The following is a 16048-nucleotide window of genomic DNA, read 5'->3' on the forward strand; positions in this document are numbered from 1 at the left end:
GGGCAGGTTAGACATTGGGCATGGGGCAGGCTGGGGGCATGGGGCAGATAGACATGGGAGGGCGCAAGGCATGGGGCAGGCTGGGGGCATGGGGCAGATAGACATTGGGCATGGGGCAGGCAGGGGGCATGGGGCAGATAGACATTGGGCATGGGGCAGGCTGGGGGCATGGGGCAGATAGACATGGGAGGGCGCAAGGCATGGGGCAGGCTGGCTGCTCAGAGGCGCCCCCCACTGGTCAGTAGTACGGAAGAGGAGACCTGGGACGAGAGGGTCTCCAGGAGGTAACTGAGGGTGAAAGCAAGCAGAAGAAGTGACCTCTGAAAGACATTTGCTTCCCATGACTCCCTGGGACACCCCAGGGCTGGTCTTTGAGCAGTGGGGAGGAGGATTTCCATGCAGAGGGAGGGGAGGGGAGGGTCCCGGCCCCCCCAGGTCCGACCCGGCCCTAAGAGCCAGGCCTGGGCCGGGCTTTCCGAAGCCGTTTCTGAGAAGTGGGGCCCTGCTCCTGCCCGGTCGCCCCCGGCCCTGAGATCACTCCGCCCCGGGCCCTGCTTTATCAGAAACACCGGCGCTTCGAGGAAACCCAGAGCCCGAAGGTTCAAAGCCCCTCCTGGTTCCACCCGGTATCCCCCTCCCACGCCGGGGGGGGGGGAAAGGCGCGAGCCGCGCTGCCTTGGCCTGTCAGCTTTGAGCATCATGCACTGTGGCAAGCGCGGGGAGGGAGCGGAGGAAGGAAGGAAGTGAGAAAGACCGAGAGAAGCAGAGGAAAGAGAGAGAGAGAAAGGAAGAGAAGAGCAGCGGTGGGAGGGGGAGGAAGAGGGCGGGAGAGAGATCCCTGAAATGATGGGGAGAAAGCCGGGCTCGGCAGGTCGAATGGAGTCTGGGGGGCAGGAGGGAGATGCCCTGGCCTCCCCATGCCAACGGAGCGGTACCAGTGGGTCTGGTTCGGGCAGGGCTCCCTCCGCTCCCACCTCAGTGCTCCCACTGAATCCACATTGCCCCCCCCGTCCCCTGGCTCCCTGCCCCCCCCGGCTCTCAGCTCAGACAGGATTCGGGGAGCCCAGCACCGGGTCCCAAAGCGCCCTCTGGTCCCGCTCGCGGCCTCCGGCAGAGAGTTGGGGATGAATATTTCAAGGGGGCCGTTAATGTTTAAAGAGCAGCACTGCACAGGGAACACACATCTGCCTGAGTGCGGCTCGGGGTGTGTGTGTGTGTGTGTGTGTGTGTGTGTGCAGCAGATTACCTGTGACTATGCTGGTGATCAATTGTGCACGTCCGTGAGTGTGCCCGTGGGGACTGTGCGCGTCAGTTTGAGTGTGAATCTGTGCGAACGCACAGTCGGGGCGTTGTGGGAGTGTCACAGGTGTGCGTATCTGTGGACGTGTACATGGGCATGCTGGATTGTGCATGCACACTCTAGGGGTGCTCTCGGTGTGTGTGCTTGTGCATATACGCTGTAGGTGCTGAATGGGTTACAATTGTGTGTGTTTGATTGTATGGGGGAGGGGGGCTCAGAGCGTGTGTATGTTTGTGTACATACCATAGGGTGTCTGCTGGGCTGTAGAGACAAGGTGGGTGAGGTGACAGCGTTACTGGACCAACTTCTGGTGGTGAGAGAGACGAGCTTTCGGGCTCCCCAGCGTCCTCCCAAAGCTGTTCCCTCCCCGACCGTGTCTCTCTTACACAACCGAGGTGCAGCTGAGTGTGTCCCTCTCCGGTGGGGGTGGGGGTGCTGCCTGTCGGTCCATGCACACCACAGGTGCGCCGAGAGTCCCCGGGACCCAGCAGGCTGGGCTGTGGGGAGCTGCCCTGGGCTCCGGGGACGTCTGCTTCACCCTGTCCCTGGAGCCTGGCACGTTGCAAGCAATCGGGTCGGCCAGTTAAACACGGGCAGGCGTTTTGCCCAGGGCTGTGGCCTGGACCCTACTGGCTCCCCGCCCTTGGCCCATCTTTTATTCACTAGCTAGTGCAATATTCGCACGCTCTCCCCTCTGCTCCCCTCCATGTGCGGGGCTGAGGGTAACGGCGGGGGGGGGGGGTCATACTTGATTGACAGATCGTGGGAGCTCTGGAGAGAGACCCTGGGCCAGCCTTGCCCCAGGCCTTCTCTGGGCAGCCCAGTCGTCACCCATTTAAACCAGCTGGCGCAACTGACAACAGCTTGTGTCCCATGGTCCTCAGCTCCTGGCTTCACCAGGAACATGAGCAGGACCGGAGGGGGGGGGGTGTTTAAATTCTGCTTTTAGTCTTATTATGATTAGTTGTGTATTGTGGTAGCACATGGGAGCTACGGACCAGGCCCCCGTGACGCTTGGTGTTCTACGAACAGAATGATGGTCTCTGGCCCCAAGAACTTACTTTGCTCCCCTTTACAGCAGCGGACTGGACTCACTCCTGAGTCCTCCGAGGGGGAGTCAGCTCAGAATCCCAGGCTCGGCAGCTCGGGCATTTTTGCTCTGGCAATTTGCTCCTGATTTTGGTGGTTCTGAAAGCTCCAGCTCTGGGAGTCCAGTGATGATGTGAGACTCTCGGCTTCCATTTAAAACAAAAGAACAGTAAGTTTCCAGACGTCGTGGTGGCAGAGAGAGGCTTGACGGCATGAATCCCCACACACACACACACACACACACACCTAGGCTCAAAATCCAGAAGGCAAATGAAAAAAGTATCTATTTTTTTTATTTTAATTTCAAGATTTTTTTAAGCCACTTTCACGACGGTGGCGGGGGGGGGGGGGGCGGGGTGATCACTTTTGAAGGGTTGGCGTTGGCAAGGCTGGAATCGGGGCAGAAGGGTGGCATCGCTGCTCCCAATTGCCATCAGCGTGACTGGGCCTGGTTCTGAGCCTGTCTACCCTCGTGCTAATCAGGCGAGGGTCAGTGTGTAAAACCAGCGTCAACCCGAGAGGGGGCTGGTGCTAACGTGCATCTGTAATTAGCTTCGGTCAGTCTAGCGATGGACGCTCTTATTTCCACCAGTGTAAATCTGGCATCAATGCAACGCTCCAGCTGTACCCCAGGGTGGGTGATTGCAGGATTTGGGCACATGCATCATAATTACCCATAATTAATTCACTATCTGTAAAGCTTGATCTCCCCTCGCCTCACTTTGCCACCGTTGATTTGGACGGCACTGAGGATCAGGCCTCTCAAACCCGCTGGGGCTGGGTGCTCCCGGCCAGTTTAGTTTTCTGCCTCCTGTCAGTGTCGTCCCGCGGCGGCCTCTGTGGTTCCCACCCTGCACTGAACTCGCTGAAAGTGCCAAACAAAACCTCTTTTCACTGAAATAGGTTTGAAGCAAGAGGGGAGGGAGGGTGGGGTTACAAAGCACAAAGTTACTGGGCAGCATCGCCTAAAGGGGGCTGCAAAACAGTACAACCTTTGCAGAGGCTTTTGTGTTTCCTCTCTGGTCCCGGCGGCCCCCGTGGGGAGTTTGAGCCACACACCGAGACGTTGTCCCTCTGAAGCACCTGTCGGAAGACAGGAGACTGGCCGAGCTGGACCATTGCTCTGACCCAGGAGGGCTGTTCCTACGTCTGCCTGGAGCCAACCTGCAACCTTCAGAACCAAAGTGTATCAGCAGGGAATAGCAGCCTGTTGCAGTCCCTAAAGCCAGCCACTAGAGGGAGCCATGCTTACACTCCCTGAAGGAGTGCCTTACCCGTGTGGTCATGTCTCCCTCTTGTGGCCGGCCCTGGTGTCTACAACCACCTGCTACCTAACCCCTAGCTCAAACAGCAGACGCCGGTACGTTTGTGGGTCCCGAGTTCGATCCTCTGTGGCGACTGTTAGGCATGTGCGGATGTCGTTTGTTGCATTGATCCCCCCCAGATCCTGCCAGGCCAGGGCCCTCCGTGCAGCGGGGAGACAGTGTCCCCTATTTCCCAGCTCCCTTTCTCAGACCCCTCTTCTTGCTCTGACGAAGGGGAGGCCACTAACAAGAGGGGTTGAAATGGGGATTTGAAATTGACCTGTGAGCCCCACCCGATCCTGCCTCTTTCCTCTTCTCCCTTCCCAGCTGTCCTCTCCCCTTTCGTTCCCTGCCTCCTGCTCCTTGGCCCTTCCCTGGCCTGGCGATGGGGCTGAGAATAGCAACGGTGTCGGTTTCTGAACCGGAAAAGTGGGGAGGCGGGGCAGAGGGAAGGGGGGGTCCTGGGACGCAGAACCGAGCTGCCACCTGTCACAGTCAGTTGACAAGTCTCTGAGTTCTAAACAGGGCCAAGCGGCTAAATCTGCCCTCGGGGGGGGCTGCGATCAGAACCAGCTGGCTGGGCCGGCTTCGGACCCGGAATTGGAAGAGCTGGGAAATAATCCAGCTCAGTGCTTGGGGGGGAAGAAGGGGGGGTGCTTCAACACCTCACCCCCCCCCCCCCTCTCTCCCCTCCTTTCTCCGTTCTCTACCTCTTCTCCCCCCCCCCCCCGCTTTCTATAGCCACCCCCAGCTTCCTCTCTCTCCTCCATCCCTCCCTGTGCCCAGGTCTCTGAGGCAGGGAACGCGTCTTTGTAGGTGCACACATGGGTCCCGATCCTGACCGGAGCCCCAGGTCTCTGCTGAAATACCAGGAATGGTTAATGGCCATCGTCTCCTCCTCCCCCTCAGGCTCTCCTGCAATCTCTGCCCCCAGCCCTCTCTCGATCTCTCCGGTTTGATACCCCCGGGGGCCCCCCCGCCGCTCAGGACTGAATGGGGCATTCCTGCTGCCTGGGCAGGGAAACCAGCCCTGCACTGGCCTTGTCTAGGGGCGTGTAGTTACAGGGTAATGTCATGGGGCTGGCTGAGGGGTAACCAAGGCATCTGCTCCATGCCAAGCCGGGAATCACGAGGCCTGGGTTCTCCTCCCAGCTCTGCCGCTGACCCGGGGCTGGTCACTCTCACTGTGCCTCAGTTTCCCCTCCCACCCTGTATGTGTCTTGTGTAATCAGACTGTGACCTCTTCGGGGCGGGGACTGCCTCGCTGTGTCTTTGTACAGCCCCTAGCACAGCGGGGCCCTGGTCTCTGTTGGGGCCGCTCAGCGCTACCATCAGAAATGATAGCGTGAGGATAATCCAGGCCACCACACGCCGATCCCCCTTGTTGCCATCACGTTCCTCCAGCCCATGTCCCACGGATACATCCTCCGTCCTGTCCTGCTTGGGGCTGGGATCCCACCTGGGACCCAGCTCACCTCCTGGGGGATCTTTCCTCGCCGCGTGGCCGGACTCCACGGGATTTCAAGGGCAGGCGGATGCTCTGCGCCGGGGAGGGAGGGGGGTCGCGCTATGTGATATGGGGACCCAGGGAGTGTCCCCTCCAGCGTAACACGCCGGGTTGTGTTTGTGTCCCCTCCCCAGGCGGATGTTCCCGTTTCTCAGCTTCAACCTCTCCGGGCTGGACCCCGTGGCTCACTACAGGGTCTGCGTGGACATTGTCCTGGTGGATCAGCACCACTGGAGGTACCAAGGCGGGAAGTGGGTCCAGTGCGGCAAGGCCGAGGGGAACATGCCAGGTAGGAAGGAGAGATCCAGGCCCCTTCCCCCCTCCCAGTTATCTCGTTCATGGGGCGGGACCAGGGCATTGGGTACAGGGGGGTGGTCGGTGCTTGCCACTGTCTCTAGGCTTCTCTTGAGAGAGGGGGGAGCTCCCACAGCCAGTGCTCCTGCAGCGCCCCCTGCTGGGAGAGCCAGGCGCCCTCCAGCCACTGCTCCTGCCCCCTCCCCTGCAGCGCCCCCTGCTGGGAGAGCCAGGTGCCCCCCCCCCAGCCACTGCTCCTGCCCCCTCCCCTGCAGCGCCCCCTGCTGGGAGAGCCAGGTGCCCCCCCCCCAGCCACTGCTCCTGCCCCCTCCCCTGCAGCGCCCCCTGCTGGAAAAGCCAGGCGCCCCCACCAGTCACTGCACCTGCCCTCTCCCCTGCAGCACCCCCTGCAGTGTGAGCCAGGCACCCCTCCTGCACCCTCCCTTGCAGCGCCCCCTGCTGGGAGAGCCAGGTGCCCCCCCAGACACTGCTCCTGCAGCGCCCCCCTGCTGGGAGAGCCAGGCGCCCCCTCCCCCAGCCACTGCTCCTGCCCCCTCTGCTGCAGCGCCCCCTGCTGGGAGAGGCTGGGACTGGGGTAGCTGGGAGCTTCTGCACCATTCCCAAGAGTGGCACCTGCTATAGAAGCTGTGTTGGGGGGGCAGAAGGGGGGGGCTCGCTGTGACCTGAGAGCTGGTTCCTGATTAGAGGAGGGGGCGGGGTTTAGATTTCAAGCAGCAATGGCCAGCGTCTCAGGGCTGCCTTTTCCCTCCAGGGGGGTGGAGCTGGAGCCGGGTTCTCCGAACAGGAGGGGGAGCCAGGGTCTGCAATTCGCCCCAACCCCAAACTCCCCTGGCGCCACAGGGCCCGGGACCAGCCCACCACCCGATCTGTCCCCGTTGCTGGATCCCGGAGCAGTGAGGAGCAACCGGGAGCCCCTCCCCTTCCTTTCTTGTCCCCACCCCGTCCCTCCAGCACCAGCTGCACCCCCCACCCCCAGCACTCGCCGCATTCTCAGGAGCCAGAGCGCCCTCTTGTGGCTCCCTGGCAGGCGTAGCACCCTGGGGCAGGGGTGGGAGCCGATGGGTTATCACCTCTCTGACCCCTGCCTACCCAGCTGGCACTTCCCAGCCTGGGCTGGGTGAGGGGGGACTCGCCTCCTGTGGCTGGGTGGAGGAGCTGGTCCCAGGTGCTGCTCCGAGCCCTGAGCCGGAGGCACCCAGGCGGGAGGGGGCGCTGGCGGGCAGGGTCGCCGCGCCAGGCTCTGACTGGCTGGCCCAGAGGCCGTGGGTGCAGGGAGCAGCTGGTGGGCCCGTGGGAGCGGCATGGCACTCAGCCGGGGGCTGTTTTGGCAGGTAACCGGCTGTACATCCACCCCGACTCACCCAACACCGGGGCCCACTGGATGCGCCAGGAGGTCTCGTTTGGAAAACTCAAGCTCACCAATAACAAGGGGGCATCCAATAACATCACACAGGTAACCCCCTCCCCCCCATCACAGGCCAGACACCTGTCCCCGTCACCCGGGCAACGTCCCCCATTGCGGGGCATAGGCCAGGTGCCCATCCTCGTCACCCGGGTAACATCCCCCATCGGAGGACACAGGCCAGACACCCATCCCCGTCACCCGGGTAACGTCCCCCATCGCAGGGCACAGACCAGACACCCATCCCCGTCACCCGGGTAACGTTCCCCCATCGCAGGACACAGACCAGACACCCATCCCCGTCACCCGGGTAACATTCCCCCATCGCAGGGCACAGGCCAGACACCCATCCCTGTCACCTGGACAGAGACCCACCAGCCTATCCGCACTCCCCTCCAGCTTCTGGACCCTCCAGACACTACCTACTCCCCACCATCAGCTTCTCTGTGGTGTGGGGCTGACTCTCAGGACCCCTCGTGCTTTCTCTGTTCTGTTCTTTCTGTCGCCTTCCTTCCAGCTGAAGGCGCTGCCTTTTGCCCAATAGTTAGCCTGTGGAACTGCCTGCCACATGATATCGATCTAAAGCTATGAATCCCACTGACGTTCCCTCAACGGCTTATCCCAGCGGGCCATGGTACCCTCAGTCAGGATAAGCCTGCCATGGTCTCCCCCATAGATTGACCCACAGAACAGTGGGGATCTCCCTACCAGGGATTGTCCCAATGTCCCCCCACTCCCAGCTGCAGAGCATCCCTTATGAGCGCCCCCCTGCTCCAAGCGCCTCTCCCGTGACGCTCCCGTGCCCTGCTCTCTGCAGATGATCGTGCTGCAGTCGCTGCACAAGTACCAACCGCGGCTGCACGTGACGGAGGTGAAGGAGGGGGAAGGGGACGAGGCCTACCCCTCCGGCAACACCCAGACCTTCATCTTCCCGGAGACGCAGTTCATCGCCGTCACGGCCTACCAGAACGCCGACGTGAGTATCGGGCCCCCGCGCCTCCCTGGGCCACGGCAACCCCTCGGACGCCCGGGGGCAGCCGCTAGGGGGCGCTGTGCCAAGGAGAAGGGTAGGTCTGAGGCCGCCCATGGTGCGGTTGGGTGGGGACTGGAGTGTCATGTCAGCACCCCATGGCCCAGCCCCCGCCGGGGGGGGGGGGGGGGGGGGGGGGGTTCCTAGGGCTTGAGGGGGGGCAGTTGGGGAAGCACTAGGAAGATGGGGGCTGCCCTGCATCCCTGCTTCTTCCCCCCGACTCTCCCTCCGCCCCCTCCGCAACCCCGTGCCGCCCCACACACGCAGTGTGACCGTGTGCCCAGACTCTGTTCTGTGTTGTCCTAGATCACTCAGTTGAAAATCGATCACAACCCCTTTGCCAAGGGCTTCCGGGACAACTTCGACTCGTGAGTATCCCCCCCCACTGGCTGTCTCCCCATCGCCCCGCGGGGCCGGCCCAGCCACGGGCCAGGGGGCGGGTCTGCCTTGATGCACCCTCGTCATTGGGTCACTGCCAGGCGTCTCCGAGGCCCCCGTTCGCCTGGCACCCCCCCAGTTCTCAGAGGCCGGCCACTGAGGCAAACATTGGGGCTGCAGAGCTGCAGAGGGGAGAGGGGTGTGTGTGTGGGTTTGTGTGTGTGTGTGTGTGCGCGCTCCTCACACACACACACACACACACACACACACACACACACACTTGTGGTGGTGGTGTTCCTTCTTGGCACTTCCTGTAATGCACATACATTCGCTGTCATTTTATTCTTTCAAAGTGCTACTTGAGTGTTTTATTTCTTTTAATTCTTTAATTCTAAAATGCCTCACCTGTCCTGGCTGGAGTCATTATCCCTTGGGGAACTTTTTAAACAGAGATCTTCTATCTCGGTTTTTTTGTTTCTACGGCTGGCGCACATCCCCGCAGTACCTCGATAGCGGTGCACGTGACAAAATGTATTCCGCACGTGGGTGGAAAAAAGGAGAGGGAATCTTGTCGCTCACCTGCCGGGGCCTGGGGCCTCTGCTGAGTTTGCCAGCACGGCGGGAGGGATGGCGACGGGCAGGGACGCCCAGCCAGGAGCGGGGCCGAGACCCCCACAAACTCAACTCAGTTACCAGAGCGCAGCTGAAGCCAGCCAGGGCCGGAGACCAACCTGAGGCACCAGGCCCCACCCCCCCACCAGCCGTCCAGCTCCAACCCCAGTGCCGCAGGGCACCCTCTCCACCCCTGCCTGACCCCCCCTTTGTGTTTGTCCCCCCCCAGGATGTACACGACAGCAGAGGGCGACCGCGTGACCCCGTCCCCGCCCGACGCCACCAGCTGCCAGCAGCTCCTACCCGGCAGCCGCTTCCCGTCCTTCCTGCACGAGCAGTACCCGCTGCCCCAGAGCCGCTACTACAACGGGGAACCGCTGCAGCACAAGGAGCACCCCCGCTGGTACTTCGCCTCCCAGCAGCCCCCCGCCGCCCCCCTGGATTACGGCGCCTACGAGGGCAGCTACGGCGGGAACAAGTACATGCCCTTCGGCGTGAAGGCCTTCCCCCTGCCGGCCTCGCCCCACGCCACCCTGCCCTACTACCAGGAGCCCCACCCCTTCGGCTCGCCGCCCGCCGCCTGGCAGCCGCCCGCCAAACCCAGCCCCGGGGCGCTGGGCTGGTTCCGGCCCGTGCGGGACATCCGGCCCCTGCCCGCCGGCGAGGAGAAGGGGAAGGACGCGGAGGGCTGGGCCGAGCCGGCCTCGGTCAAGTCGGTGGACTCCTCGGACTCGGGGCTCTTCGAGGCGGAGTGCAAGCGGCGCAGGGTGTCGCCCTACGCCTCCAGCGCCGAGAGCTCGCCCCCCGCCCGCAACGGGGACCTGTACGACAAGGACGGGGGCGCCGACCCCGGCTACTACGGCTTCTACGGCAACTGAGGGGGGCGGGGAGGGAGCGTTTTCCTGGTGCTGAGGGGCTGGAGCTCCCCTGCCCCCCAAATCATATCAGGTGTCCCCAGGGAAAGGGCGCGACGGGGGGCGGTTGCTGCAGACAGGCGCAGCAGAGAAGGTGAAGGAGGGGGGTGGTGAAGCGTCTCTGGGTGACTTGCCCCCCTCTGACCTCCCGGTGCATAGTTCAAGCCCTGCCCACACAAATGTTACTGTTTGCTGGCGGGGGGTCGGTGGGTGAGTGAGTGTGTGCCCGAACTCAGTGTGTGCCAGGCTGGGCCCTGCTGGCCCGTGTTTATGCAGCAGCACATGTGCACACGCCCTCGTGCGCCTGTGTGTGTAGTCGCGCACGCGGGGGAGGGGGCAGCCCCAGAGGTGCTCACACCCATGTGCATTTACACACTGGTCCATACCCCAGTCACGCACGAGCACATGGCCACATAGTGCTGCACGCGCCTGTTCCCCCGCATCGGTCGCACGTACACAGGGGGGGGGGGGCCCACGCCTGTGTGCCCATGCGTGCTTCTGCACGGGTGGCCTGACACGCTCCCCTCTATTAAATTAGGCAAACAACCAACAAGGGCACCCTCCCCCCCAAAGCACCAACAATGCAGTTACCCTGCAGCCAGCGACCCGCCAAGGCTGCAGGCCTGGCCTGACCCTGCTTATCACTGATGCCCTGAGCGCCTGTCTTGCCATCCCCAGGCCAGGGTGGGCTGGGCACAGGGGCACGTTTTGTTTACCCCCCACCCCCGTTGCTCAGTGCTGCCCTCCGGTGGCAACCAGTGGTGGCGGGAGCACCCTCCTAGCAGCCTCATTTCCCCCCATTGCAGCAGGCACCTTCTGACCCCCCACTTCTCCCCAAGCGTGCAGAGGGTTCGGCCGTGACGGGGGCCTGGCCCGTGCCCAGCGCAGCCCCCTGCAGGAAGGCGCCAAACCACATGGGTGGCCTCGGCTGCTCCCCTGTGGCTCTGCTGGGTCTGGCGGTGGGCGGGGAGGCCATGCTTGGGGGGCGGAGGGGGCGGGGATGAGTTTTGCACCAACCTTACCCCAGCCACCGGCAGTGACCCCGGGCTGGCCCCTGCCCTCAGCTCAGGGGAGCAACTAAAGCAAAGTGGGGGGGGGGGGAAGGGGTGGTGCCCTGCCTGACAGGCCCTGGAGACTGGAAGGCTCTGCCCCCCCCCCCCAAAGTAAGAGCCCTCAGCCCCCTCCCCGTCTGGCCTGTGTCTTCACCTCACCTCAGGGGCGCCTGGGGTCCCCCAGCTCACGGGGCAGAGCCCCCCGCTGGCCCCACGGGCACTACGAACCAGCCGTGCAAGGGGGCAGGAGCAGACTGGTTCACTGAGGCCGGCCTACGTTGACAGTAGGGGCACTGCCAGTTTGGGGGGGCATCCCCCCCCCCACATCCCACCTTCTGAGCCCTCCAGCTCCAACTTGGCACTGTGGGGAGGGGGGATGTTGCCTTTCACCCCCAGTCGGCCTAGCCTAGCCCCCCCCCCGTCCCGTCCCGTCCCTCGGCTGTGGGCAGCCCCTGTGCGCGTGAGTTTGGGTTTGTGGCGTCCACAAGGGAAGGAAAGGCGAACGCCTGCCGCTGAACGTAAGCCCTGGACTTACGGCTCTGCCCATCAGGCCCGCTGCTGAGGCCCTGACGGTGGTGCTCCTTGGGCGGGGGCCTGCCAGAGACAGTTCTGGGGGCTGTCTGAGCTGCCCCATGCGGGGGGGGGTCGTTGGAGGGTAAAGGCGCCCCATTCTAACACAGCGGCATTGCCCCGAGCAGTTTAGCCAGGCCAGAAAGCAGGGCACCCACCCAGCATGTGCAGCTCAGAACGCCGCCGGCTCCCTGACCCCTCTCTCCACGCGCACTGGGTGGCCTGAAGAGGCGGATGGGTGCTGCCCCCCAAGCGGCTAACTCCAGCCTTGCTTTGCAAAGCCATTGGGGGTGGGGGGTGGGGGGAGGCATCAGCCAGAAACATTCATGGATCTTGCAGCATTTCAGAGCAGGGCAGGGCAGCCTGGTGCTCCCTCCACACGGCTCGTCCCCGCGCCCAGCAGGGCGGCGCATGGGTGAAGCCGGGCGATTCCCCCAGCCGCTGGGCTCTGCCCTGCGCGAACCAGCCCCCCCTTTGCACCCCAGCTCCTGGCCTTCTGGGGGGCTCTGCTCGCCAGTGCCCAACCAGCAGGGAGCCTACCCCACAAAACCCTCCACCACTCAGCTACGCACCTAACGATTTGGGGGTGGGGTTAGTTACACGTTAAATGTTATTTTTCTCTCCCCCTCCCACCCTTGGGGCATGCCCCTGGACCTGCAATATTTGAAGCCTGTAGCCTGGGAACACTGGAGGTGGATTTATTCAGCCAGACAATCAGAGGACGGTGCCAGCCTGTTAGCAGCGGGCCCGGCCCTCCTTGCAGCCCACCACCCTGGGCTGCCCCCACTGCGGGCACAGGCCAGCGCCAGCCCTGCCACGCTCGCCCAAACTGTTTACACGCCGCCACGCGTAGGCGGCGAAACGTGCGGGTCTGTTCCGGGCCGGGGGGGGGGGGTTGGTTGTTTTTTAAGAAAAAATCTTTACTTTTGAAAATATTTATTGACCCATGTACAGATTCTACACGTTCACCGTGGTTTGTTTTTTGCTTAAGACTTTCTTTAAATAAATTGTAAAGCTGTGGCGCCCGCGCTGTGTCTGTGTGAGCACCAGAGACGCGGACGCACCGCACGCTCAGGAGGGGGTGGATGTGTTGGGGGGGGGGGCGGGGAGCTGAGCCTGGCTTGATGGGACCAGGTGCCACGCCAGCCAGGCGTATGCTGAGTACCATACGGTGGCGGGCGGGGGGTTGTGTATGTGTGTTGAGCATATCTGGATGCAATGGATGCATGTAGTCACATGTACTTGTGTGTATGTGTAGTATGGCTTGTGAGTGTGAGCATAGCTGTGTGTGTGAGAATAGTGAGTGTCCAGGCGTGTGTGTGTGTGATTTGCAGCGAGCATGTGAGAGAGAGAGAGACACACACAGCCATAAGGTGTGTGCAACCCCAGCTGTGCGTGAGCGGAGCACGTGGGTGCACTGAGCAGGCAGACGTGCAGGCCTGTGCCTAGCAAGTGTGCAGGGCGTGAGCGTGAGCATCCAGGTGAGGGGGGTGCAATGCGTGCATTTGCACACCTGCACTAGTGTGTGTGCTGAGGGGGGGGTTGGTACAAGCATCTGTGTCGCTGCATGAGCGCCTATGGGTGGGGCTGTATATTCAGGGCCTGCGGCTGAGCTCATGGAGCCGAGCGGGTGCGTGCGTATGATGCGCAGGAGGTGAGCGCAAGCGCGCAAGAGCCGGCGGGTGGTGAATCTAGGGCTGTGACTGCGGGAGGAGAAGCAACCCAGCGACCTGGGTGAAGCGAGCTGATCACTGCTCAGAGCAGGGCAGGGAGCCTGCAGCCCCCGAGGATGGATGGGCCCCATCCCAGGCAGCAGCCTTGGGGGGAAGGGGGGGGTCACACCCCACACGGGTATGTTAGTCCCTCCCAGCACCAACCTGTTCAGCAGGCCTGGCCCAATACTCAGGGTGGCAGCAGCTCGCCTGGCCCCAATCCCTTGTGCTCATGCACTGACGGGTGGCTGCTGGGCGTGCACCAGGAAACCTGCCTGGCTCCTGCACCTTCCAGCTGGGGCTCTCCAAGCACTTCACACCAGTGAATTACCTCTAGGCAGCCTGGTGAGGAAACTTTGGCAGAGACAAGTGACTTGTATCCAGAGGCAAAATGGGGACCAGAACCCAGGAGACCTCACTTCGACTACCCCCCCCTTCCTTCAACTAACCCCTGGCCCCCACTCTCCTCTCGCAGCTGGGACCAGAACCCAGGCGTCCTGGCTGTCAGCCCCTCTGCTCTAACCCCTAGGCCACATGAATGAAGCCGCCTGCTCTCGATAAGACGTGTCTGAAACCACTGTGGTGCAAGAACCCCATAGACAGGAGCCCGTGGGTGGGCTGGAGGGGACCTGGTTTGCAGAGAGGAAGAACCTCCCCCCAAGTAGGGTGGGGGAGAGGAAAGGTGGGGGCAGGGGGGGGATGGTGAAGGAGACTCTCCACTCAGGCTCTTCCGGATGCTTTATTAGAGGGGTGGAATGTTTGATCAAACAAAAGGCCAAACCCAGCCCGACAGGGCCTGGAGGGAGGGCGCGAGGTCTGCCCGCCTGCAGGCGACCCCAAGCCACACGGGGGATCCCTGCCCCCCATGCTGGCAGGTGAGGGAAGCTCCACGGTGCCCCCTATGGGTAACTGAGGGGAGCACTCCAGCAGCTCCTGCTCAGGACACCCCCCGAAGCATCAGAGCCCAAGGGGTCCTTTCTGAACCTGCACCCCGCGGCCTCCCAAAAACGGGAGAGAAAAGGGCTGCCTCCGGCCCTGAGCAGATTCGGGGGCCCAAGGGGAACAACTCCCAGCTCCGCAGCAGAGAACACGCCAGCACCGGAACAGAGGGGTGCCCGAGGGCGCTACAGCCAGTCCTTAACGCCCACGTCCTGCCCCTCACCCATCCGTACAGCCCTGGGCGAGCCAGGAACTGAACCCTCCCCACTCTCCTCACCTCTAACCACTAGACTCCACTCCCGGCCTGGAGCTGGGAATGGAACCCAGGAGTCCTGGCTCCAACCATTAGGTAACACAGCTGCTCAGGTCATTGCCTGGATGCTCCCAGCTCCAAGGCTGGGGCTATGCTGAGGAATGGCTTTTCCCTGCAGGAAGATCCGGGCCCCTGCTATGCAGACCGTCCCATCTTCTGCTGTTCACTCGCCCCCTGGATCCAGGCCCCTCTGCACAGTTTTGTGAAATTAATACAAAGCATTTGAAAAATCAAAGCTTCCCCCCCCACCCCCCAGATCACGGTGCCCCCCCGTGGGGGGGGAAGGCAGAAGTAAGTGCATCGGGTTGGCACCCCCAGCAGTCCTCGAGGTGCCAGCGGGCGCAGGCTGCCCGGCCAGCAGACAGCAGCGATGGGGATGGGATGGGAGCAGGGTGGACCCGGGAAGGGCCAGGACACCTTTCACCCGCGGCATCTTCACCCTGTCCACTGGGGGGCACTGCCCAGCGCTGTGGTGCCCCCAGACCCTGCCCACTAGTCCCTACGTGCCTGGGAGGCAGGGGCCCAGAGAGCTGGGCAGGGCGGCCCCCGGAGGCCGCTGCTACCACAGCACGGGGCTGTCGAGGTTGGCGTAGCCGGGCTCCGCCCGCAGCTTCCAGTAGGTGTCGTTGCTGAGCCAGGACTCCTTGCCGCCGGGGTCCGTCTGCTGCCTGCCGGGGAGAGGGGAGGGGGAAAGGACGTGGTCAGACACAGGGAGTCCAGGGGGCGCCCCAGAGAGCCGGGCAAACAACCGCGGACCGGGCCTTGCGATTAACCTGGGCCCAGCGTCCAGGCCCAAACCCCAACTCGCTCCCCCCCAAATATCCCAGGGGCTCCTCAGCTTCCCCCCCCATTTCTGAGGCTCAGGCCCCTCCCAGACCCCAGTTTCCTGCGATCACATTGTGGCTTTGGCATAAGCCAGGACCCGGGGGTCCCACAACCCCCCGGAGCGGCGCCCAGCCCCCTAAGGTCTCCTCCTCAGAGCGGGGCAGGGAGGGGGCTCCCAGGAGCCGGGCAGGCAGCCGGTACCTGAAGAAACGCGCCTGGTGGAAGATGTTGTTATCCTCCATGACCCTGCGCCGGTCTCTCTGCAGCTGCTCGATCCGGCGCTTCTGGGACTCTGCCGCCTGCACGTTGCCTTCCTCCAGATACCTGGGGGGGGGATCACTCCTGCAATGAGCTGTGGGGTCTCAGCTATACCCCTCTATCACCCCCCCCCCCAGGAGCTGCGCGAGGGCCAGCGGGTCAGAAGAGGGGGGCCACTCACCGCTGGTCGGGGCGCAGCCGCGTGTCCGTGGAGGGCAGGAAACGCTTGAGCTCCGGCGTCAGCTCGTTCAGCTCCAGGGCGAACTGCGTGAAGCCGTAGTTCTTCTCGAGCTCTCGGGGCATGGGGTCTGCGGGGGGGGGGGGGGGGTACACAGATCCGACCTCTGAGCACCCCTCCCAGTCCAAGCCCCCACCCTCGGATAGCACCCGCCCCCTCTGCAGGGGGCGGTTTCCCAGTCCCCTATGGAGAGCCGGCCCCTATGGGGTGGGGGTGGGGTCTATCCCTGCAGGGGGCGGTTTCCCAGTCCCCTATGGAGAGCCGGCCCCTATGGGGTGGGGGTGGGGTCT

General features: G+C 63.2%; 2 protein-coding genes across 2 annotated transcripts in view; one reads left to right on the top strand and one right to left on the bottom strand.

Moving 5' to 3' along the window:
* TBX21 (T-box transcription factor 21) overlaps positions 1-10234 on the top strand; it is a 31813-nt gene extending 21579 nt beyond the window's left edge. Inside the window, exons 2-6 of the mRNA XM_026654801.2 lie at positions 5335-5489; positions 6847-6968; positions 7735-7893; positions 8254-8315; positions 9167-10234. Coding sequence (XP_026510586.1) covers positions 5335-5489; positions 6847-6968; positions 7735-7893; positions 8254-8315; positions 9167-9815 — 1147 coding nt within the window. The 3' untranslated portion in view covers positions 9816-10234. The remainder of the gene's footprint in view (positions 1-5334; positions 5490-6846; positions 6969-7734; positions 7894-8253; positions 8316-9166) is intronic.
* Positions 10235-13777: 3543 nt separating this feature from the next.
* Positions 13778-16048, bottom strand: part of OSBPL7 (oxysterol binding protein like 7) — a 25264-nt gene continuing 22993 nt past the window's right edge. Inside the window, exons 21-23 of the mRNA XM_026654667.2 lie at positions 15702-15828; positions 15464-15586; positions 13778-15105 (exon numbers count right to left, since the gene is read on the bottom strand). Of these exons, the coding sequence (XP_026510452.1) occupies positions 14997-15105; positions 15464-15586; positions 15702-15828 (359 nt within the window). The 3' untranslated portion in view covers positions 13778-14996. The remainder of the gene's footprint in view (positions 15106-15463; positions 15587-15701; positions 15829-16048) is intronic.

The sequence above is a fragment of the Terrapene carolina genome, unplaced genomic scaffold (assembly GCF_002925995.2).
Source record: "Terrapene carolina triunguis isolate 2854851 unplaced genomic scaffold, T_m_triunguis-2.0 Scaffold193, whole genome shotgun sequence".
Classification (NCBI taxonomy): Eukaryota; Metazoa; Chordata; order Testudines; family Emydidae; genus Terrapene; species Terrapene triunguis.